This window comes from Podarcis bocagei, assembly GCF_964188305.1.
Source record: "Podarcis bocagei genome assembly, chromosome: 17".
NCBI lineage: Eukaryota > Metazoa > Chordata > Lepidosauria > Squamata > Lacertidae > Podarcis > Podarcis bocagei.
This window is the reverse complement of record NC_138143.1, coordinates 8,751,683-8,776,571: the sequence shown is the minus strand read 5'-3', so window position 1 is coordinate 8,776,571 and position 24,889 is coordinate 8,751,683. Positions and strand designations below refer to the sequence as shown.

Sequence of the window (24,889 nt, the reverse complement as noted above, 5' to 3'; positions counted from 1 at the left end):
ATCTGCCTCTCTGGGTCTCCCCTCCTTTTGTGCAGCTTCCAAGCTTTCAATGGATGCCAGCATATAATAGGATAATAAGGGATAATAGATACTCTGGCGTCCTGGTAATTAATACCCTCAGAATGGCATCCCATGTAGTCACACAATACCAATCAGTTCATCCAGCTTGGGCAGACATGGCAACAAGTTAATAGGAAGCTCTGCAAATACCGTAGTTTTCGCTCCGTAAGACGCACTTTTTCCATCCTAAAAAGTAAGGGGAAATGTGTGTGCGTCTTATGGAGTGAATGCAAGCCGGAGGCTCTGCTCAGTGCTCCCTTTAAAGAGCCGCGTGGAGTGTGTGTGCGGCTCTTGGGGGCTTTTCCCCGAGGAGGGAGAAGGGCAGCCCGTCAGTGACAGTGACACACACTCCATGCGGCTCGTGAAAGGGAGTGCTGAGCACAGCCTGAGATGCATACAGGCTCTGCTCAGCGCTCCCTTTAAATATTTTTTTTTTCTTGCATTCCCCCTCTAAAAACTAGGTGCATCTTATGGTCAGGTGCATCTTATGGAGCGAAAAGTACGGTGTCCAGAGGGTGCGGGGGACCACAACCCCCAAGCCACTAATCTGGAGTGACAACACATCTCAGTTCCTTAAGTCTATGTGTAGTAATCTCTGACCACTGCACGGCTTGAATGCTGCACATTGTGCAAACGTAAGACTTAGCGCACGTTGCCCCTCCCACTTTTGCTTCGGGCCACACCCTCAGACATGCCCACTGCAAGGGAATGTGCCAGGGTCAGTCCAAGACATTTTAGCACCTGAGGCAAACGACAACTGCTTCTCCCCAACAGGCAAGAAGGTGTGAGTGAAGCTCTGCATCAGGAGCAAGGGTGGGAGACCTCCTACTTGCCAAGGTGGCCCTGTAAAGGTCCATGGCAGCAGTGGGTGATGCTTTCCTTGAAGGCCAGATCTGCTGCCCCTGTGGATTCTGCCACCTGAGGCGGCTGCTTCACCTTGCCTCCTGGGTGGACCGGCCCTGGAATGTGCCCTTGAGCTGAAAAAGGCTCCCCCCCTGTTGCTGTACACACACACCCTGAACTCCGAGGCTTGAACATTAGGAGGACCTCTTACCTGTAAGCACTCTTAGACTATATAGAGCAGCCTGCCTCTGGAGGTGGTGGTGATGGGCTCCCTTTTGGGGGGCAGGGTTTAAGCAGAGGCTGGTAGGCTTATCTGCAAGGGATGCTGTGGTTCCATCCTGCGTTTGCAAGACACTGCCTTGAGAATGGGGATGGACTAGATGACCGCTAAGGTTCCTTCCAGCACCATAGAATGACAGAATTCTAATGACCGAATATGCAGAATTAGACCAGTTATCAGAAAGAATAAAAAAAAAATCAAAGGAAGTATTAACCACAAAATGGGAAGCCTTTTAAATTTATTTGAAAAATAGCAATGGCAGTTTGAAGTTTGTAGCAGTATTTGAATAACTTCAGTAGGAGTTTTAAATCTGATGGAAAACGTAGGATAGAATAAATAACATTAAAGCCAAAATATGCTATAATATGGCACTGATTAATGGATGAGAAATAGAAGTAAGGAGTAGACGGGAAGTCAGGTACGTAGGAAAAAGTCATTTTTATGTTAAATATATTGTGAGCAATATTCAATGTATTGGTGGTGTTGTTGTTTTGTATTTTTCTTCTTTCTTTCTTAGTTGTTAGGTGATGGATATCTGTGTATCTTCATATTTTCTTTTTGTATGTGGTGTATTAAAATGAAATTAAAAGCTATTTAAAAATAATAATCACAGAATTCTAATGAAGAATTCGTCTTCTTCTTCTTTTTAAAGTGCCACTTCACTAATGCACACCCTGTGTCTAAATCCAGTGCTGGATTATTTCTGACTGCAAAAAGTATAAAAACAGAACGTTGGGGAACTCCTTGCTCTGGAAAAGAAACCTTTTCCTCAGTGCAGTGGTACCTTGGTTGTCGAACGGCTTGGCTCCTGAACAAATCAGCTCCCAAGTAAGTGTTCCGGTTTGCGAACGTTTTTTGGAAGCCGAATGCCCAACACAGCTTCTGATTGAGTGCAGGAAGCTTCTGCATCCAATCAGAAGCCGCACCTTGGTTTTCGAACAGTTCTAGGAGTTGAACGGAATCCCAGAACAGATTAAGTTTGAGAACCAAGGTACCACTGTATTGGCTATTGTCAGGGAACTGCCATCGGAGCCAGAGGGAGAGGGAGGGCTCCAGAGGGATTCCGGAGAGTGTCCCGGGAGGGAGAGAAGCAGCACGTCTTCTGGGGAAGGAAATCAGCGTAGCACCAGTGGAGAAGGGGGGCAGATGGGGGAATCGGCGAGGTGGCTCCAAGACTCCTCGTGGGGACCAGCGGGGAGAGCACGGGTCCTCCGATGCCCACACCCTCCCTGCGCAGAAGGCTTCCGCGCAGGGAAAATAGGCGGAGACTAGGCGTCAAAGAGCTTCTTTGCTGGAAGAAGTTCAAGAAACGCCCACTGATGTTTAAGGGATTTAAACTTAAATTGCAATTGAAAGTACCAAAGAAACACATGAAACAAGGTTACAATTTGCTGATAAATTTATTATTAAGAATGCATTGTGCGGGAGATGTGGGGAAGTTCGATGGAAAGTTGGAATAAGCTGTTGAAGGGTTATGACTTTTTCTATTTTCTTTTTATATTTTTCTTTCTTTTTTTTCTCCTTCTGTTTTCTGTCTGTGCCTGAAAAAAATGCAATAAAAACTATTATAAAAAGAAAAAAAAGAAACGCCCACTGACGGATTCTGCCAGCGATTGAGACAGCCACAGGCGAGTGGCTGTCCAGACAGAAAGGGTTCACTCAGGCAACCCAGCCAGGTGTGGCGCCGATTTACGCACGAGCAACCCCTAGAACCACTACAGCTATATACCCAAAAGCAGATGAAGATGATTCTATTTGAATAAGTATTATACTCAGTTTGGGGATTTGTTATCTTTCCCTGAATAACTTGGTGCATTTTTAAGCACCCATTGCAGACCCCCAAGCCGCAGGCGTGCATTTGCAACCCTGGAGAACACGGCTCAGCAACACGGCCTAGACTGTCACTGCCATTACAAGTCCTTTCCTCTTGAACGGCCAACGCAGGTGGGCAAAGTCCAGCATCTTGGCAGCATCCTGCTCATGCCGTGCATCCTCAAAGATCCATAGGGAACAGCAGTCAGCATCACAGCACCTCTGAGCTCAAGCAGGGGTGCTTTTCCTGCTCCCCTAGCCCCCCCCCAGTGCCTCAGCACCATGTCAGTTTGCATTTCTTAGTGCAGAAAGTATCGATCTGATCTTTCCTATTCTAATTAATTCAAGAGGGTTCTGGAAGCTTCTACGTGTGGAAGTAACAAGCAGAAGGTTCATGATGTTTGGGTTATTCCTTCAGAGAAGCTGAGTAAGTACAGCTGGCTTAAACTGGTCACCTCTTCTGTCAAGGTCATGCTGACTGTAATAATAGCAGACCAGTATAAAGTAAGCAAGGGGACGCGGGTGGCGCTGTGGGTAAAACCACAGTGCCTAGGACTTGCCGATTGTATGGTCGGTGGTTCGAATCCCCGCGGCGGGGTGAGCTCCCGTCTTTCGGTCCCAGCTCCTGCCCACCTAGCAGTTCAAAAGCACCCTTAAAGTGCAAGTAGATAAATAGGGACCGCTTACCAGCAGGAAGGTAAACGGCGTTCCGTGTGCTGCGCTGGCTCGCCAGAGCAGCGATGTCACGCTGGCCACGTGACCCGGAAGTGTCTGCGGACGACGCCGGCTCCCGGCCTCTAGAGTGAGATGAGCGCACAACCCTAGAGTCTGACAAGACTGGCCCGTACGGGCAGAGGTACCTTTACCTTTTTTATAAAGTAAGCAGCACATAAGCGGCACACAAAACGCTACCAAACCATTCTACGTTCTAAATCTTATATTAATAATTCAAAAATTGAGAGAGCTAAGTACAAGATCTACTACAGAAGCCACAAACTGAAAACTCATTCAAATTGTGTCGGAAAGGAAGATTCAGTCTTTAAAGTTCCTTTAGCTAGGCTCCTGTAGAGATCAACAAAAGTAAGTTTGATCAAATGAAGTGTCGGCGATGTTGCACTCAAAGGTTAGATATCGAGGATAAGTTTGATCAAACAAAGAGTCGGTGATGTTACGCACAAGAGTTAGACAGGGTGCCGGCGTTTGTCACCTGTTTCGCCTATGAAGAGTGTCAGGCTTCTTCAGTAAGTTCTCTCTCACGGTTTATAAACATTCAACTTCATATGCTAAGTTCTTTCTTGACTTGAGCATTTATTCATTTACTAAGACTGTAATAATAGGCCAGAAGGAGCCTGGGATTCACTTTCTTTCTGTCTCTCTTTCCTTCTGTGTGATGTTCTGTAGATAGTATGCTAAGTGTTAAAGCTTGGTCTTATTATAAGTTGTTGTAAGTTTAAGTTAAGTCTGCAGCAACTGGATTTCTTATGGACAGTGCCAGTCCTGAATGTATTGGGATTTGTGACCATTATGCTCATTTGCCTTCAGTAGCAGTAAAGCTCTGCTGGATGAAATACAATTGCCTCTGGTCTATTTTTGGGGGGGATCCCGCAACGCGTTTAAGTTTTTGCTCTGCTAGCTATACGTTGGAGTTCTGCTCTGCATCAACACTGAGTAGAATTACAGGACGCACCACGCCAGGACACAGAAGAGGCCAAACGCTCGGGTGTCTTGGTAACGCGGCCGCAGCCGGGCGGGCTGACAGGCGAGGGAGGCGGGGAGGATCGGCGGCGGCGTCGGCTGCGGCGTCGGGCAGCTTCGGCCCATGCGCAGTGGCGGGCGCCTGCCCTTCCCTTCCCCGCCGGGCCCCATTTAAGGCGCGCGAGCGCAGCGGCCAGAGGGAGAGAAGCGCGAAGGAGCGGCGAGACGAGGATCGGAGTCCCTGCGCAGCGTCCAGCCACCGCCACAAGACCATGAGGGAGATCGTGCACCTGCAGGCCGGCCAGTGCGGCAACCAGATCGGGGCCAAGGTTAGGGCACGGGGCAGGGGACCCGGGGGTGGGGGGACTAGGGCCACGTTCCCATTGCCCCCCCACCGGCCATGGGGCCTCCTGGCTCTCGGGGCGGGCGGGCGGACCCCCCGAAAAGGGCGCTCGGACCCTTCGCCCCCTTCCCAGCTGGGCGGAGGCGCATCGGCTGGTCTCCTCTTCCACGATCTCGGCGCCTTTTTCCTGGGCGGCCTGGCGCGCGCCATGCGGGGGGGGGGGGGGTAAAGAAAACTTAAATCTGGTGGGGGGTCCTCCAGTTTTCCCTGCCCCCTACCCCGACCGCCGTGGGGAATTGTAGCTTGGCGGCTTCCCGGTGGCGGCTCCTTGGCGGATCGTGCCTGGAGCGCAGGGTGGGAACCCGGGAACGATGACGAAGCGCTTGGCTCCGTGCGCCACGGAGAGAGCGGCTGCTTTCTCCGTGGCGCCCAACCGATCCCAGATCGCGCGTCTGGCGCTGCCTTTGCGCGCCCAACCGATCTCAGATTCGCGCGTCTGGCGCTGCCTTTGCGCGCCTTGTTTTCCCGCGTGTGTGTGTGTGTGTGGCGGGGCTGCGGATCTCTGCATTGCGGCCGCCAACATGGCTTCCGCTCTTAGCCGCTTACGAAGGCATCTGGAGGGGGGCGATCTCCTCCGGGATCTTCGCCCCCTTCCTCTCCTGCGCCGCAGACGGATTCCCAGGCGGGGCTCTCCGTCGCTGGTGGAAGGCTAGACACCCCCTTCCCTCCTCCGTGAGATTTTGGCGCAGTCTGGTTAGGTCTGGAGGGAGGGCGAGGCTTGGCCGAGCTGCCCTGCTGCCACCCAGCCGTTGAAGAGATGTGTCTTTTTTATTTGATCGCTTCATCGATCTCCCTCCTTTCCTCCAAATGATGGTCAAGGCGACCTTTTGGCTTCGTCCAGTTTAGTGGGACAGCACTGGGAAGCCTGGAAACGTTTCCCAAAGGAACGTGTGGCGCAAGATTCTCCCTCCCTAACATGGATGCAGAGGAAACCCGAACATGCTGTATAATGCTGCGTGAGAATGCAGCAGAATCAACATGTGCCAAATACACTGCGGTGCTGACGCTGTGCAGCAACAGGGGAATGAGAACTGTGTCAGAACTCTGCCTGGTGCAAAGCAGAATCAAACAGAAGGCATTCTGTCCTCCCCCAACAGTGTCTCCAGGGATGGGGGAACTTATGGCCCCCTGGATGTTGCTGGACTCTTCACCTCCATCAGTCACGGCCAGCCAGGCCAATGGTCAGAGGCGATGGTGGTTGTAGTCAAACAACATCTGGATAGCACCAGGTTTCCATGCAGTGTAGGATGGGCATCCTTTGGGTATGCTTATTGGGCTAAATTAGCACACCTAAAATTGCCTGTTCTGTTTGGTTGTTTACTTAGGTCAGTTCCCATGGTGCTTGAGGGGAGGTACTTTCTGATCTGTGTCATGACAGCCTCCATTATGGCCAGAAGTATATTGGAATTTATTTATTTTTTAATTATTATTTTGGGATTTTTACATACATTATATTATCTCCTTCCAATTTTTCAATTTCCTGTACAGCTTTCCCTCCCCCCCCCCCATCCATTGGAAGGGTTCAAACAATTATCCTCAGCCACGGGCATAGCCTCTTTAGTTTCCACAGAATGTCTTTTGTTCCAGTAGTTTCTATCCACTGAAGATAGGAGTTCCATCTGTTCTTTATCATGGTGGACTTGACCTTCCATGTTGTTTCCTGTGACGTTACTGCGACAATGTCCGACTGAATAAGTTCAAAGAAATAACTATTCCATGCCTCTACTGTCCATTTCTCTCTATCTTTCCAACCTAAAACTATCGTTGCCTTTCCGGCTAATAGCATAGCTTTGAAAGTAAACTGGCCCCCTTTCTCTATAGCCGTTTTCCCAAGTATACCCATTGCCGTCTATTGAAAGCTTCACTTTAAACAGTTCATTAATAACCTTTAGGATTTTATTCCAGAAGAAGTATATTGGAATTAACCATCCCTCGTGTCTTGGTCTGAACTTTGTTGAAAGGAACGCAGTGGGGCCAACTACTCCCATCATTTAGCATTGGAAGATGTCTGTTGCAACTGCAAATTGCCTTAAACCCCTCTGAATTGATACTGTTTCTCTTCTGTTAACCTGCACCTACAAACTGCAGGGTTACCAAACCATCAGAAAGGGATTCCTCCCCACCTTTCTCAGACGGAGAGAGGAAGTAGGTTAGAAATGAAACGCACCTTTCCACCCTGACCCTCAGAAGAGCTCCACCTTTGTTAGTGGTAACACAGAGGTTGCCATCAAAAGCAAGAGTTACTTATTTGTGGAGAGGTGGGTGAGCCTTCAGGTTCTCATGTGGGAGAGCTGCTGATAGTTCCCTTTCTACAAGGCTTTTATTTGCTTTATGAGGAAAATGCATAGGTGGGAGAGTCCTTGCTGCTAAACCAGCTTTCCTTGTAATCTTAATTAAGATACGCTGAGGTCTAACTAAAGCGCACACACGCACATACTCCACTCACACACCAAAACAAATCTCACTACAGCCAACCAAAGACAACCAAATACACCCTAGGTCACCCCAACCTCTCTCACTGCCGAAGAAATACCACAAGCGAATAGTAAGAGTACCCACACAAGTGACGCTGACACAAAACCCCACACATAACACTTAGTAGAAGAATTGCCCCCTCCCCCTCTTTCCCCCTTTTCTTCTTAACCTAACACTGTATGCAACAGTGTCTCACAACAAATGAAACTGATCTGTAGAAAACACAACTTGAAAAAAGAGACAAGGCACGTATTTTTGTAAATTAAGAAATCTTTGATAAAAAATATTTTTTGAAGAAAACACAGGTGGTTAACCTATGAGGATGGCAGGCAGAAGCTTAAATAACTGAAAGCTGCTTTCAAAGTAGTTCTCCACACAGCAAGCTAAAAATTGGGGAGAAGGGCTCTGGCCTTGTCTTCTACAAGGAGAAGCTTTCCATCAGGTACACCCCCACCTGCAATCAGAAATGGTATGGCCCAGACACCAGTTTGTAACTTAAATGAGAGTCAGACCTGAGTCACCATTGCAAAGCTCACTTTTCTTCCATTTGAGAGATCGACAAGGGAGGGATCAATCTTTGAGTCATCCAGAGTTTCTTCACTTGTTAGCCCTCCAGGGGAAGATCGTGCCAGGGCAATTGCTTCTTGGGCCATGTGCCCAGGCCTCTCATCAAGATGGCTATCCCAAGTCCTGGTGACTTTCCTCACTAAGAATGGCTGCAGAACTAGGCTGGCAGCTGTTCTACTGCAATGCCCTTTGAAGATTATGCTGTAGCTCTCCTGACACACACACAAAAATCAGCTTCTCTCCCTCCCTGCCTTAAACATCTGTCTGGTTTTCGTGGCTGGACCTGCTGGGGATCTGAAGGCATTAATAAACCCTGAGGTCAAAGACTTATCTGCTCAGCATGCTGGGATGACCGCAAACATGTGCCCATGTAGAATTGATGCATTCTTGGACAGCAGATTCATCTTGACCTCTAGGCTCAATGCAGCTGTAGCAGCAGAAGGTGGGGCTCTGATAGCGCCACGGGCTTCACGTTGCATTGATGTGTCTCCCTACCCCTCTACACACACACACACACACACACTGTGCTCATAGGGCATTCAGGAGCGATTCTGCACAGAGCCAAGCTGGCTTAAATAGTAGCCTCACCCTTTATGGTAATGAGATCTGGCTTGCTCTCTCCTCACATAACGCACCTCCTGCAGAACAAAGGCAGCAGCTGTGCTCCCAGGCTGGTTTTCAATGTGCAGGGGCATGCTGCTCCAGCAGAAGGCTCCTGGGGAGAAGTCTTGCGTGCTCACCTCTTCCCATTGGGTGGTAACTTTTTTTAAAACAAAAATGGGCTTGGCCTGAAGCACGCAAGATGGGAGGTGGCTGCCTGCTCGAGATGGAAGGCCCCTCTTCATTTTAAGGCACGGCCACATGGAGAAGAAGCTGCCAGCTAGAACTGGCTGTTTGTTTGGGGGACCAAGTGCAGAATGGAAAGCCAGGCGTTCCAGCGCTAATCTGGGAAATGCATGGCCCTCATTTACAGCAGCAAAGTTTCAAGAGCCGTTGCAAGTGCAGGCAGGGTGCTGGAGAATGGGTGTGTTCTTTATGAACACGTCACTGGAGCCTGTGAAGCTCCAGCCTTTTCCTGCTGCCGGGCGAAGCCTGTCAGCCATCTTTGCTGTCAGCCTCTCCAGCACACCAGCCTCTTGGGCTAGAAGCCTCCTCGCTCTCCTCGCTGGATTGATGACTGCAGTGCTCGCCTCTCCCTACTGGTCCAGCTGCTTTCTTGGGTGTGGGTGTGTGCTTGCACAGAGAGGGGTGGCGTTAAAGAGTGCACCAACGTCTCTGTCCACCCTTCTGGACTCTCCTTCAAGCTCTCCCCCACCCTTGGGCTTTTGCAGGCATTGGGTATAAATAGAATCTGCCACTCATAGTGCTGCGGTTCCTGCAGCAGCGTGAGGGAAGCAAAGACTGACAGAGCGACTCCATTTTAGAGCTGTGCACAGTGCTCTGTCTGCAAGGGGGAGGAGGGAGGGGGTATGATATGATTTCAGGCAGTGGGCTTCCTATTTGTATGCTGCTCTGCCGGGGAGATCTACTCTTTTCAGCCTCTCAGACTTAAGTGATAACAGCTTATTCCCAGAGCAGGTTTTGCTGCCTAAGGGAAGGGCAAACATGCAGTGGGAGAGATTTTGGGGAGCAAGTGTGAGCCCAGGGGGTTCTGTCCCAATCTCTTGAGGAGGTGGCCTTCATAATATTAATATAGTATATCAGGGTGTAAAGAGCACGTTCGTCGTCATTGTTGCAGCAACTGTGTATGGTGGGTCTGCATTTCAGATGGGAACTAAGGGGGTTTGGTGCACAGATCTAGTTACAGGCAGGTAGCCGTGTTGGTCTGCAGTAGTCGAAACAAAATTTTAAAAAATCCTTCCAGTAGCACCTTAGAGACCAACTTAGTTATTGGTTTGAGCTTTCGGTATCTGAAGAAGTGTGCATGCACACGAAAGCTCATACCAATAACTAACTTAGTTGATCTCTAAGGTGTTACTGGAATGAATTTTTTTATTTTGTTTGGTGCACAGAGTGAGTGTAGACTTGTTTAAGCCACTTAGTGAAGTCACGGCAAAGAGATTTCCTAGTAGTTCACAGTTCAGTCTTATACCACTGCAATGCTCCCTAGGTTGGGTGGGAGTCAACTGTTTTGAGAGTCACCTGCTCTCTGCAGCTACCATATATCTAAACACCTGTTGTGAACCTGGTGCCAGCACAATTTTGAAACTTCCCTTTACAGTCTGCTTGTCCCTTAAGTCAGGATGAGGGGGAACATGTGGCCCTCCAGATATTGCTGGCCTCCCATCATCCCCGACTACTGGCCATGCTAACTGGGGCAGATGTGGGTTGAGGCTCCAACAGCATCTGGAGGGCTGCAGGTTCCCTTCTCTACCTTGGGCACCCCAGGGCCATGTTGGTCCTGTTATCTCCACTGCCCCATCACTGCAGCTAAAAGTGTAGCATGCCAGCATTGGCCGGTTCCCGTCTGCCCCTTTGGTAACCTGGTTTCTACAAATTGCTTGCTGACAGCTGCCACCCTTTGCCCTTTCACGGGAGGCCCAAGAGAATTTGCGGGAAAGAAAGGAGGGAACTTCTCTCTCTTTCCACTGGGCTTTTGCAGAAGGTGGATGCAGCAAGGCTCTGCTTGAAGCTTCTGTAAAATCCTGACGCTGAACACCTCTTCATTTCCCAAGGTCTCTGTGTGCCACAGGACTCAAGGAAGGGAGGTGCTGATGGCAACCACAAATAAGCCAAGCCAAAAATCTAGGGGGATAGAAGGCGGGAGGAAAATAGTGAATAGAGATCCCAAAGCTTAGAGTCTGTTTCCAAAGCACTGCCTCAGTGGGGAATGTCTGCTGCAGGAACTCTTTTGAAATGAACCAGCAGTGCTCTTGCACAGCTCCTATTCATTTCATTAGAGCTTGTGCCTCATCATTAGTTTTCAGCCTTTGGTGCCGAAATATTTGGATGGGCATGAGTATAGCAGACTTGAAGAGTGGCAAAGAGCACTCGCTCCATCCCTGTTGACTTCTGAACCACTTTTGCCTCTGATTAAATCTGGCTGCTCTGGCAGCTAGAGCCTATCAGAGAACCCGTTGCTTGGGAACATGTTGCAAAAAGGTGGCCTTAGCTGTACATTCTTGCCTGACCTTTTACCTGTGCTCTCCCCCCGCCGCCCGCCGCATTTGCCTCCTTGTCGGCTGTCTCTTATCAGGTGTATGCTGTGACCCTCATATGGTGGGTGCCACTGCTGAAGGACAGCTAGGAATCCTCCTAAATCCTGTATATCTTGGATTTACATGCCCTCCCCCGTTAAAGCAGAATAGCTGAGTTTGGGTTGTATTCCCAGTATCAAATGTCTGGGCACCTAGTACACATAATTCCACTATTTCAAAACATACAAGTGTTTTCTTACCTAGCTCCTGCAACAGTGGACAGGTATCTTCCTTGCCTAGTTATTATTTCCCACTCACGATTCCATCCACCCTGCTTTGCCCATTCCAGTTAGGATTTGGAGACGGGATCCATATTTTCTTGGAAGTGCTCCTGGGATTTCTCCCACACTTGTTGGCTGTAGTGCAGCCAGCATCAAGAAATCCTAGCACAGCATCAGGCCTGGCTAGAGAAGGTCACTGCGGTATTTCTCTGCTGCAAGTTGTGGAAGTTTGAAATGTTTTTTGTGCATAAACTGATGTCAAGGGAGGGTAGGGGCAATGTTTAATTTCTAAAAGGAAAAGTAGAGAGCCATGGGAGGATGCCCTGTTCCTTAACACCATGTGTGTTGTAGACGGGCCTGTAAAACAGTTCATTATTATGACCGCTGCATTGAAGACTCTTAGGGAGGTCTTCCATGGGCTCGGCAGTGAGGATATCCTTTGAAAAACAACCAGGTTTTGTAGTGAAGTGGTCTGCGACCAGTGCTGGATTTACGTATAAGCTAAACAAGCTAAAGCTTAGGGCCCCACTCTTGGGGCCCCCCAAAATATTTAAAGGGGGGGGGGGAAACCTGGATGTTCATTTCCAAAATATAAGATAAAAAACAAATAAAATAAAACCTACATACAGCAACAGTGTTTTGTGTTGTGTAGGCTCCTATGATGTAAGTAATGGGCCCTTCATGCTAGCCTGCTCCCTAAAATATCACTGGTTTGCTTATTTCTATATATAGGGTGCCAACATTCTGCATGGACGGGTTGCATGGCAACATGGGCAAATGACTTTAGATACCTATTAGGTCCATAAATCGCCATATAGCATATACAGTGGTACCTCTACTTACGCACACCTCTGGTTACGTATCCTTTGGGATACGCACGTGGCAAACCCAGAAGTATTTTTCCGGGTTTCGCCACTCACGCATGCACAGAAGCACTCTACCATGCCACGCACATGCACAGAACAAGTACCTTCGGTTGCGAAAACCTCAGGATCCAACCGGAGCTCCAGAACAGATCCCATCCACAAACGGAGGTACCACTGTATTCAACACAAAAAACAGCAACAATTTGTTGTTGACAAAGGACAGCTGAACGTATAAAGGGCCCCATGACCTTCAGTAGCTTAGGGCCTCATCAAACCAAAATCCGGCCCTGGCTGTGATGTTATTTCTTAAAAGGGTTCAGTGCAATAATAATGGTTTCTCACTTTCTCCTAAGACTGGGGAATGGGGACCTGTGGCTCGCCAGAGGTTGTCCCTAGCAGTTGACTGATGGGAATTATGATCCAAAACTTGAGGGCTGTTGGTTCTACATCCCTGCCATGCAACTGACTTAAAATGTGTTAAGGGCACTAACAGGTCGCACCTATTCGTAGCCTCAAAAATCTTGCAAGCTGAAGCTCACGCTGAGCAGGAAGTGCATAGAGCCAACATGTGCAACCCCTTTTCTAATTGGCTCCTTGGGGGCTCACAGCTGACTTACAAACCTTCTCATGACACAATGAATGGGCTTTGTGAAGCGGTTGCCTTGGTACCAGATGGTGGTGACCTGATCCCTCAGTTCAAATGACAACTTGTTGAGTTTCCACAATGGGGTTGCTTCCTTAGTTGCAGTGTTAAATCATGGGTGTGGTTTCTGCAGTCAAATCATGTATCTAAAACATAACACGAAACTGTGTGTGTGTGTGTTGTGTGTTATGTTACTCTGTTGCTATAGTTCATTGTACGTGTTACTTAGCAGTACAATGTGTCTGCCTTATGTAAAAACAAAAAACCACACACACAACATTATTGGTGGCCGCTCTCCCATGTTCAGGTCTCTCTCTTTTATAACATTTTATTAATTTTCCAAAAATAAAACAGTAACAGTGTCAAAACAAAATAACTCCCCCCTAGCAGTGGCGTAGCGTGGGTTGTCAGCACCCGGGGCAAGGCAAGTAATTTGCACCCCCTAACCCATGGATTTGCGCCCCCTAACCCGTGGATTTGCGCCCCCTAACCCCCAGATGTTGCGCCCGGTGCGGCCGGCCCCCCCCTGCACCCCCCACGCTACGCCACTGCCCCCTAGTCCCTTCCTTGGTTCCATTGTTTATGAATGTACTGCATGTCCATTGTAAAGTTACAAACCATTTTATTACTTATTATCCATTCAAAGTTAAATTACAAGTACTATTAAAACCCTGCCAATGTATTAACCTGAGTACATTGCTTTTGAATATATGCAATAAACTCCTTCCAATCTTCCTTAAATTTGTTATCGTCTCTTCCTCTTAGTTTCATTGTCAATTTTGCCATTTCAGCATATTCCATTAATTTAACTTGCCAATGTTCTTTAGCTGGGACACATTTCCATTGCTGTACTAATAATAGTCATACGGCCTCAGGTCTCTCAATCAGATGCACTTGTAGGCAGCTCTTATGCTACCAACATTTGGTCCAAACACTCAGGGAAGAATGTGGTATACAGGGGAACAGGAAGCTGCCTCATACTTTGTCAGACCATCAGCAACGCTGACGGACTGTAGTTCTCCAGTGTTTTGGACAGGGCTCTCACCCAGCTATATGCTGGGAGGTGCCAGGAATTGAACCCGGCACCTTCTGCATGCTGTGCTTTGGTCCCTGTACCAGACTGTATCACTTTCAAAATACATATGGGTGGTTGTTTGGCAGTGTTTCCATATCAAGAGTCTCTAGCAGGTGGAAGCCTAACTTGTGAAGGAGACAAACAATTCTAGAAGCATCCTTCTTGGCGTACTAGACTTCTACATGCAAGGATACTTTGTTGGGGGCCCTTCAAACGAACGCCTTCCCATTCTAGTAGTGCTACAATCTCATGAGGGCTATACCATACACCTCCCTGCATGACCAGGTGACACGGGAGTGGCTAGGAAAGCTGGTTTGGAAGTGGTGGCAGGCAGCAAAGTTAATTATTGGATGGAAGCCTGTGAAATCTGCCCTGTTCCTTGCTGTTGTCCTCTTCAAGATGTGCTTCCTTTAAGAAAAGCTGCACCTTTTCCTCTCTAACTGGAGTGTGCAGTGTTCAGGCTTTGGGGAAGTGTTTGGGTGTGGGTGTGTGCTTGGGGTCCCATGTGACGCCACAAGGCTGCCCCGCTAGGCCCAACACCACCCTGAATTGAATACACATAGTTCCTCACTGCCATCTCCAGCCACCATGTTCCCCTTGCAAAATCAAGTTTGGTGACCACAAACTTGACATGAGCCAACAGTGTGACGCGGCAGCTAAAAAAGCCAATGCAATTCTGGGCTGCATCAATAGGAGTATAGCATCTAGATCAAGGGAAGTAATAGTGCCACTGTATTCTGCTCTGGTCAGACCTCACCTGGAGTACTGTGTCCAGTTCTGGGCACCACAGTTCAAGAAGGACATGACAAACTGGAACGTGTTCAGAGGAGGGCAACCAAAATGGTCAAAGGCCTGGAAACGATGCCTTATGAGGAACGGCTAAGGGAGCTGGGCATGTTTAGCCTGGAGAAGAGGAGGTTAAGGGGTGATATGATAGCCATGTTCAAATATATAAAAGGATGTCACATAGAGGAGGGAGAAAGGTTGTTTTCTGCTGCTCCAGAGAAGCGGACACGGAGCAATGGATCCAAACTACAAGAAAGAAGATTCCACCTAAACATTAGGAAGAACTTCCTGACAGTAAGAGCTGTTTGACCGTGGAATTTGCTGCCAAGGAGTGTGGTGGAGTCTCCTACTTTGGAGGTCTTTAAGCAGAGGCTTGACAACCATATGTCAGGAGTGCTCTGATGGTGTTTCCTGCTTGGCAGGGGGTTGGACTCGATGGCCCTTGTGGTCTCTTCCAACTCTATGATTCTATGAATCCCTCTGCGGGATGGGATAGGCTGAGAAATGGTGACTGGCTCAAGGTCACCCAGTGAGTCTCTTGTCTGAGCAGACATTTGAACCACAGGGCAAGCAGAATTCAAGGGTGCGCCTTCTAGAACCTCTCCCCAAATCCTCTGGTTCTTTGCAAAGCGATCTCTGACAGACAAGCTTATGTGCAAAGCATTCCTTGAGAGTAGAACATTTGGCGATGAAAGAAGAATGGCAGACTAGATAAAATGACAGGAAGGATTTGAAACCTGCGGGACCAGAGATTTGCAGAAGAGTGGAAAAAATATATGAACTATTTGAAGAGCAACTGTAATCAACAAATTATGTTAGTAGGACTACAATAAGTTTTGCAAGGAAAAATATACAAAATATTGCAAAACAGAGAAAGAAGAGAAATTAGTTATGAGATTTAAAGGTAATAGTGAAAGTAAGAAATGTATATTAAGTGATTAGATTGGAAAATTTTCAGATGTGATTGATGGAAGTCCAAAAATATTGTATAAGATGTAGAAGTATGTTTAATTATTTGAAAACTATATGTTAAAAATTTAGAGAGAGAGAAGAACGTTTGGAAACCACCGTGTGCTGAAGCGCTTTGCCAGTTTGCTTCTCCCTGAAGCTGAATGTCTTCTGTCGCCCAAGTTCTTTTGGAGGTCAGGGCTTGTTGATTGAAGAGCAACCAATACCCTCGATTGGCTGCTGCTTGAGATAATGGGAAGCAAATCCAATACACGCCGACTGGTGAAATGATCTGCAGTAGGGGGTGATGCTGATACCTGGCCTACCCTCCTCGGAGGTATCTGAGTTCATTGCTCTCTTGCAATGGATACTACTGGCAGCTAACTGCAGCTGGGACGAAATGCGTCCCTTTGCAATGATAGCCTGCCTGTGAGACTGATGAGGGGAGGCATTTGTGTGACTGGAGCTGCTGAACTGCTGCAGGGATGGGAAATCTGTGCCTTCAAAATACTGTTGTATCTCAGCTTCCCTCGGCCCCCACTCTTTGGCCCTGCTGGCTGGGGCTGATGGGAGATAAAGTCCAGCAACCTCTGGCGGGCCACAGGTCCCCCTTCTCTGTTCCAGTGCGCAAGGTGGTAAAACCCAAATGTTCCTCCCCGTGTTAGCACAGGGGCCCATTGCACTGGGAAGAAACCCACACAGTTCCCACTGAAATAAATGAGAACTAAAAGGTACAGAAGTGTCTTAAAGGCCACCTGAAATCTGCCACTTGCTACTCTGCCTCACAAGAGGCCAAGCTAGACCTGGTTTTCAGAAGGGTTTGGTCAGATGACTCCTCTTAATGTTGTATCCTCCTTTTCTTATCGTTTTTCACCTGCTACAGTTCTGGGAAGTCATCAGTGATGAGCACGGCATAGATCCCACCGGCACCTACCACGGAGACAGCGACTTGCAGTTGGAGAGGATCAATGTCTACTACAATGAGGCCTCAGGTTTGTTCCTGCAGCACTGCTGTCCATTTCAGAGTTCAGAATTCTTTCCTTGTCTCTTTCCACGCTCCTCCGTGCTGCCCAAGCTCCTCTGTATGATCAGCTACTTTCTCTGCACTCCCTCTTGCCTTTCACAGATCAGGGATGGGGAAATTGTGACCTTCCAGATGTTGCTGCATTCCAGGTCTTCTTGGCCCCAGACAGCACAGCCCAGGGTGGGAGTTGTAATCACACAACTGCAGGAGAGTCACAGGTTCCCCATTCTGTCATAGAAAGTGACAGTCCTGACTTTCCCAATTCCTGGCTAACATTTGCTTTTTTAAGAGCAAAAGTACAGTGTTCAGAGTGGCATCTCTGTGGTGCTGTACCCTACTTTGATGAGCTCTATATATGGTTGTGTTCAATTTGTGACTAGGCTATAGTCGACAGTTCAAATCCACGCAATGGGGTGAGCTCCCGTTGCTCTGTCCCAGCTTCTGCCAACCTAGCAGTTCAAAAGCACACCAGTGCAAGTAGATAAATAGGTACCACTGTGGCGGGAAGGTAAACAGCATTTCCATGCACTCTGGCTTCCATCACAGTGTCCCGTTGCGCCAGAAGCGGTTTAGTCATGCTGGCCACATGACCCGGAAAGCTGTCTGTGGACAAACGTTGGCTCCCTCGACCATGAGCACCACAACCCCATAGTCAAGCTTGACTGGACTTAACTGTCCAGGGGTCTTTTACCTTTTTGCCTTTGCTAAAATTCAGTTGATGTGGTTCTCACTCAGATCTGTTGTCTCTTCTAATTAAGCCTTGGTCTGCTGTTTTCTCTCCCCCAGCCCCCATACGAAAGCGCTTTGCTATATTCTATAAGTTGACCTCCATCTAATCCTTTTCTGTTGACCTAGTGGCGCCTGATCTCTCTATCCCTATGTATCCCAAGTGTGGATCATAATAGACTTGAGAGTGGGGACTGAGATGGAAGGTGCCTAGACTGAAGTAAATCAGTGAGTCTGGTGTCACCTGCAAATGGGATCTGCCGGCTCTCAGAACAGGCTCCTGGCATGGGACTGTGATGAAGAATGAGTGTGGGAATAACAGCCTGTGGCAGCTGTCGCCAACTGTTTCTGGAATTGCTGCAAAATCTCTGTGGAAGGGACCTAGCGGTTTTTGTGGGATGGTGGTGGTGGCAACCCTCCCTGCAGAAGTGTCTCAAAAGTATTTATTCTTTGTTGGAGAACCCAGAGGATGGTTAAGACCTGGAGGCAGGTCTGCTACTGAAGTGAAGCTACCTAGACCCTGTAAGCTGCCCAAGGAGCTTTCGCTGTGAGCTCTTGGAGTAGACATGGGGGGGCCTTGCTAGGTACCACATACCATGGGGAGGTATCGCTGGACTTCGACCCCTACCAGTCCCAGCCAGCCCACTAGTGTGCTCCCCCCATCTTTTGAACTGGGTGATTTGCTCAACATGAGCTGGTCAGATTAAATGCTAGTATATCTGTTGAGAGAGTAGATTCTTAAACACTTCTAAAAGCTTTTTTCCTTCTCTCCATTCAGGTGGCAAGTACGTGCCCAGAGCTGTCTTGGTCGACCTGGAACCTGGCACCATGGACTCGGTCAGGTCCGGCCCTTTTGGGCAGATATTCAGGCCTGATAACTTTGTCTTTGGTAAGGAACTATTGCGGAGGAGCATCGCTGAGCTGCAGTTGCAAATGTTGCCCAGTCAAGCTAAAGGATGTTGTGTGGTGGGAAGAGCTGTAATTGATCACAGGAGCTCAAACCTGAGGAACTGTGATCTGCTGCCCACATAGGCAAACGGGGCTGTAGCTCCATGGCAGAGTGTCTGCTTGGCATTTAGAAAGTTCCTGGCATTTCCAGGTAGACTTAGAGACTTCTGCCTGAAATCCTGAAGACAATTCAGACCTAGAAGGTCTAGTGTTGCGGCAGCTTCGTGTCTTCCAATGGACATGGTGGGAGTGGAGAAACAATTGTCGGTAGCTGGGTGATAAAGCAGAAAATAATATTGGGCTTGGGCGATCCAGGTTCAAATCTCTGTTCAGCCTTGACATTCAAGAGTCACCCAAGGGACCATCTTTTTTTCCCCAAGTCCTCAACATGGTATTTTATTTTGTTCACATACACTATGCCATAAACTCATATGGAACTGGTTCCAGCAGCTCTGGCTCTTTGCCATTGTTTCTCACAAAGCGGGCTTCTCTTGGAGGAGCAGGCTGGCGTTTTAGTTCAAACCAAATTCCCTTTTCCTTTCTTTCTTTTTTCTGTCTTTCATTTTCTTTCACATGCTGCAAGAAGCTGTCTCTGCTCTTTGAGTGCTTAATATGCTCAATTTGCACATTAATTCTCTTGGCCAGAATCTTGCCCTTAACTTTCTTGTTCACAATAATGCCCACAGAAGGCTGGGTAATGTTGTATACCCTTTCTGTCTTGCCACGGTAACATCTGTGGGGCGTGTCTTTCTGAATTGTGCCCATGCCCTTTATGTCTAAAATATCACCCTTCTTAAAGATGCGCATGTAGGTAGCGAGAGAGACCACACCATGTTTGCAAAAGGGTCTTGTCCCCCTCTTCCCCTTGGTGTTGGTCATCGTGACTGTTTACTGTAAGATGGCGTCTGAGGCTGAAAGGCCCCAGGGGGCCATCTTGCGATCCATCGTGTGACCTCCCTTCTAGGAGGGTGGGAATACACGTGAATTACCGTATTTTTCTTTCTATAACACTCACATTTGTTCTCCTAAAAAGTATGGGGAAATGTCTGTGCGTGTTATTGAGCAAACGTGTGGTCCCTGGAGCAGACTGGTCCGAGTGCAGAGGCAAAAATCAGATCCCGCGTCACGGAGGAGGGAAAGCTGTAGAGGAGGCTGCTGCTTTCCTGCATTCTGCCTCAGGGTCACCCCAAATTCACCATCAGATCACATAGCATGTCTACGGCTACAACCCGCACCAAAAAAATCACACACACACTGTTGCCTGGGGCCACAATGGTGCAAAAACGTGGTTACAAAGCACAGATCCACATGGATTCTCAGGATTTTTGCATTGGGCTACCCCAAACTCACTGTCAAATCACATGTCTGTGGCCACAGCATGAAGCACAAAAATGATACATCCACTGTTTCATTCAGTTTTTTTTTCTTGTTTTCCTCCTCTAAAAACTATGTGCGTGTTATGGTCAGGTGCGTGTTATAGAGCGAAAAATACGGTAGTTTCATGTCACAATACCTGGCACCAAATGAAAAACCTCAAAGTGGCACCAATTCAACCTCCGGGGGAACTTCTCATGCCCAGGGTGCCTTCTGCTAGCAGGAATAACCTTATTTGCTATGTCCCAAGTTAAAAACGGCAGTTGCTTGATGTAGCATGCATTATGCAAAAGCAATTCTTAATTAAATTGCCCCCATTGTGTGTGTGTGTGAGAGAGAGAGGGAGGGAGGGAGGCCTGGAGGAAAGAGCCAGAATGAGCTAGCAACCGCTTTTGGCTATCTCTGTACTACTTTTTGTTCCACAAGCACAGGCATGTATGTTCTGAGTGTGCTGCTCCGTCCTTACTTGACACATGCAAAACTTGGAAGTTTGACCTGGTTTACATTGTGGGGAGGAGGAGGAATGTTCCAGAATGGAGAGCTTGCAGCTTGGGGAAGGGTTGGGTTGGGAAACTGGGGAATAGCAACAGCGTTCTATGATGCAGAAAGTCAGCTTTTATTACACCTACCAGCTCCTGTGATGTACAGATGGCCAGATATAATGTAAATCAGTGGGGTAAGGGGGGGTTGAAATAGCAACATTTGGGCATGAGGATTATTCGAGGGAAAGGTTCTTTGCAGTTAAAAAAGATTCTTGTGGAGAAATAAGGAGATCAATGTTTTGTGCACAAACTCTTATTTGGCTTAGGTCCTAGTTCTGTAAATGTAATTCTAAAGCAGCAGGGTTTTTGCTTTTTTAAGGTTCTTTTTGCAAGAGATAATTATTCTTAGCAAAAGCAAATGATAGGAAGCCACGAAGGAGCAGTTAGTCATGCAGGGCACGAAAACACCGCACCCGAAGTACAGGAATGTTTTACGTAAGCTGCCTGCAGTTCTCCAAAACATCAGGGCTAGGAACCCGCTACTTAAATTATGGTGGAGACTTCTCATCAAAACTAGATCTGTATGCAGAAACTGTTACGTAATGTACTTACACAACAGTTCTTAGTGGTCCCTGGGAGCTTGGGAAAGATGGCTTTGACACTTTAGACTGCAATCCTAACTCCACTTACCTGGGAGTAAGCTGCATTGAATTCAGTAGGACTATATCTTAGTAGACATGGTAAGGATTGCAACTGTTAAGTTACCTGAATACTACCTTACATTGAGGCTTCAGGTATGTCACCCAAAGGTGACAGGAGTGGTCTGTAATCTTTGGGCCAAGCTGAAAGAATGGGAGTGAGAGGTCAGTTCTGAAGTGTTTTTGTTCCCCATGAATGGGGGCACCTCTTTGGGTCACTATTCAGGGGGCAATGCAAAACCAAGAGTCAAATGAATGCAGGTAGGTAGCCATGTTGGTCTGATGCAGTTGAAATAAATAAATGAATGAATGTCCAGTAGCACCTCAGAGACCAACTAAGTTTGTTCTGGGTATAAGCTTTTGTGTGCATGCACACTTCTTCAGATACCCTGAAACAGAAGTCACCAGACCCTTATATATAGTGGGAAGGTGGGGTGGGATATTTCTAAGAAGGATAGTAGGAGATGGGTGATTGGCTCAATGGGTATGGTAAACCTGTTGACGACTGATAACGACTGCAGTTAGTCCTACAGGAAAAAGCAAGGGATAGTATGCAGATGACTAAAATAGCTTTAGCATGTGTAATGAGACATTAATCCAATATCTCTATTCAGGCCAGGTCTCTCCATAAGAGACCATATTGTTCAGAAGAGGCCAGTAACGAGGTGATGACCTTTAACCCCCCACTCCCGACTTTCTCCTTGCTGCTCAGGTCAAAGTGGTGCTGGGAATAACTGGGCCAAAGGCCACTACACGGAAGGAGCTGAGCTGGTGGACTCTGTCCTAGATGTGGTCAGGAAGGAAGCCGAGAGCTGTGACTGTCTCCAGGGGTTCCAGCTCACCCACTCGCTAGGCGGGGGCACCGGATCAGGGATGGGGACCCTGCTGATCAGCAAGATCCGCGAGGAATACCCCGACCGTATCATGAACACCTTCAGCGTGGTGCCATCACCCAAGGTTTCGGACACAGTGGTGGAGCCTTACAACGCCACTCTCTCAGTCCACCAGTTGGTGGAGAACACAGACGAGACCTACTGCATTGACAATGAGGCTCTGTATGACATCTGCTTCCGTACCCTAAAGCTCACCACTCCCACTTACGGAGACCTCAACCACTTGGTGTCCGCCACCATGAGCGGCGTCACCACCTGCCTCCGTTTCCCCGGCCAGCTCAACGCTGACCTCCGCAAGTTGGCCGTCAACATGGTGCCCTTCCCTCGCCTCCATTTCTTCATGCCCGGTTTCGCCCCCCTGACCAGCCGCGGCAGCCAGCAGTACCGGGCCTTGACCGTGCCCGAGCTCACGCAGCAGATGTTTGACGCAAAGAACATGATGGCAGCTTGCGACCCACGCCACGGGCGCTACCTAACGGTCGCGGCTGTCTTCCGTGGCAGGATGTCCATGAAGGAGGTGGACGAGCAGATGCTGAACGTCCAGAATAAGAACAGCAGCTATTTTGTGGAATGGATCCCCAACAACGTCAAGACGGCGGTTTGCGACATCCCTCCCCGCGGCCTCAAGATGGCCGCCACCTTCATCGGCAACAGCACGGCTATCCAAGAGCTCTTCAAGCGCATCTCCGAGCAGTTCACAGCCATGTTCCGCCGCAAGGCTTTCCTCCACTGGTACACAGGCGAGGGCATGGATGAGATGGAGTTCACAGAGGCCGAGAGCAACATGAACGACCTGGTCTCCGAGTACCAGCAGTACCAAGATGCTACTGCTGAAGAAGGGGAGTTTGAAGAGGAGGCAGAAGAAGAAGTAGCATGAAGATCTCCTCCTTCTCCTTCCCCCATGACTCCTCCTTCTTCCCACCAGTCTCCTGAACCAATGGACCATACTGCTTACGCTGGCATAGACTTGAGCATTCTAGGCCAGGGCTGGGGAGACAACGGCCTTCCAGCCACTGTTGGACTTCACCTCCCATCTTTCCTGACCATTGGCCAAGCCGGCTAGGGTCGATGGGAGTTGCGAGTCCAGCAATACCTGGCGGGCCGCCGTTTCCCCATCCCTGCTCCAGCCCAACCTAAAGCAATTAAAAGAGTTGTGAACTTAAGTCCTTCCCACCTACCCATTGCAAATGTTTAAAAGGGAGTGATGGCTGCAGAATTGGTGACGGGGTAGAGGCTTCAGAGTCGTGTGCGGGAATGGCAGTAAGTGGGTAATATGTCTAGCTATAAAGCACTATATTTTCTCAGCTGACCCCCACATCCCTTCTTTCCTCTCTGCCCACCCTCCAAGGCCCCTTTCCTGCTGCAATGTCTGTCCTTAGTGTTCTGTGGTCATGTGAGTTTTTTTGTTTTCGGAGATGAGTATGCACTAACTCGTAACTCGCTCGCATTGTTTTTTTTCCCCATCCATGCTGGGCTTAAAGAAAAGATGAATGGAACTCAGGGGGGGTTGGTTTGAGGGGGGTGGGGCTCTGTCCTTTAGGGTGAAATGTAGTCCCCCTTTTGAGTGTTCGCTGTCAAAGCAGTTATGTCTCCATAATAAACTACTGAATAAGGATAATGGGCTAATGTGAATTATTGAACAGGTACTGTTGGGGGGCTTCCCCACTCCTAGGACCATCCATTCAGCCACCAGCAATACAGAGTCATGTGCAAGAAAAGAGATGGGAGAGGTTGGTGTAGTTCCAACTTATGTCCGATTGGTTTCAGCCTTGTGGTTTGGAAGCGGCCTTCATTTGTGTGCTTGCAAAAACCTGGACACTTGATGCAGAAATCTCAGAAGGTCATAGAACTGTGAAGTTGGAAGAGACCCTGAGGATCACCTAGTCGAGCATTGGGTGTCTCCCCCTGCCACACACAAGCACCTCTTTCCCAGCTGAGGAGACCTGTTCCCCATATAAACTGACTTGGACTCTCCATTCATCATCTGAGACCCTTCTTCACATGCTGCCTCCACGAGAGGTTTGGAGAGTAGCAATATGATGTAGGGCCTTTTCTGCAGTGGCTCCCTGTTTGTGGAATGCTCTCCCCAGGGAGGTTTGCCTGCTGCTTTCATTGTACACCTTCAGGTGCCAGGCAAAAAATGTTCCTCTTCAACCAGGCTAATTTATATTCTCCGGCAGGTATAGGCAAACTCTGCGCTCCATATGTTTTGGGACTACAACTCCCATCCTCCCTAGCTAACAGGACCAGTGGTTAGGGATGATGGGAGTTGTAGTCCCAAAACATATGTAGCGCCGAGTTTGCCTATGCCTGTGCTTACGGCCTTTTCAATGTGTTTCTGGGAGCAGAGGGCATTGTTTTGTTTGGGGCTTTGTTTTAATTATTTGTTTTGTCCTTTTACCCTGTATTTTTTTTCTTGTGAACCTCCCTGAGACCTTCAAATGAAAGGCGGTGTATAAATTTAATAAAGAATGAAAAAGTAATTTCCCCTCAAGCCCTTTCGACAGAAATCCACAGAAAGCCACTTCCGGCCTGCCCAGGAGGTGGGGTTGCGGGCTTCACGCCCACCCCCACGTGAGCGGGGGCTGGTTTCAGCCCCCGCGAGAGCAGGGGAATCGCGGCCGTGTCTGCCCTATTTAGGGCCGGCGCAGAGGGGGCTCACCCTCTTTTCGACAGCTAGCCCCCACGTTTTCCCGCCCTCCCTCCCTTTAGGTAGGCTCTAGGTAGGTCTCTGACTTTGCTATGGACTTCGGTCTGTCGCCGCATGGGGCATGGTAGGAATTTTTCCCAATTGGCAATTTATAGCCATTTGGTTTTTCGCCTACCTCGTAGCAACTCGTCACAACTCTTCGGCATTGGCGGTAGGCATTGGT

General features: G+C 48.5%; 1 protein-coding gene and 1 pseudogene across 2 annotated transcripts; one reads left to right on the top strand and one right to left on the bottom strand.

Moving 5' to 3' along the window:
* The first annotated feature begins 4,859 nt into the window (after positions 1-4,859).
* Positions 4,860-23,634, top strand: TUBB4A (tubulin beta 4A class IVa). Its single transcript, XM_081175868.1, has 4 exons — positions 4,860-5,019; positions 16,755-16,863; positions 18,400-18,510; positions 21,836-23,634. Exons 1-4 carry the CDS (start codon positions 4,963-4,965, stop codon positions 22,891-22,893), a joined length of 1,335 nt encoding a protein of 444 aa, XP_081031994.1. The 5' UTR covers positions 4,860-4,962; the 3' UTR covers positions 22,894-23,634.
* On the bottom strand, positions 18,950-19,463 carry LOC308576495 (large ribosomal subunit protein eL21 pseudogene; annotated as a pseudogene). Its single transcript has one exon. The product of its transcript is annotated as a large ribosomal subunit protein eL21 pseudogene (transcript).
* Positions 23,635-24,889: the final 1,255 nt, after the last annotated feature.

Excerpts from the sequence above, each read along its gene's own strand:
- TUBB4A (XM_081175868.1), top strand. The coding sequence starts at position 4,963 with ATGAGGGAGATCGTGCACCTGCAGGCCGGCCAGTGCGGCAACCAGATC. Across the intron at positions 5,020-16,754 it reads GCAACCAGATCGGGGCCAAG|TTCTGGGAAGTCATCAGTGA; the intron begins GTTAGGGCACGG and ends CACCTGCTACAG. Across the intron at positions 16,864-18,399 it reads CTACTACAATGAGGCCTCAG|GTGGCAAGTACGTGCCCAGA; the intron begins GTTTGTTCCTGC and ends CTCTCCATTCAG.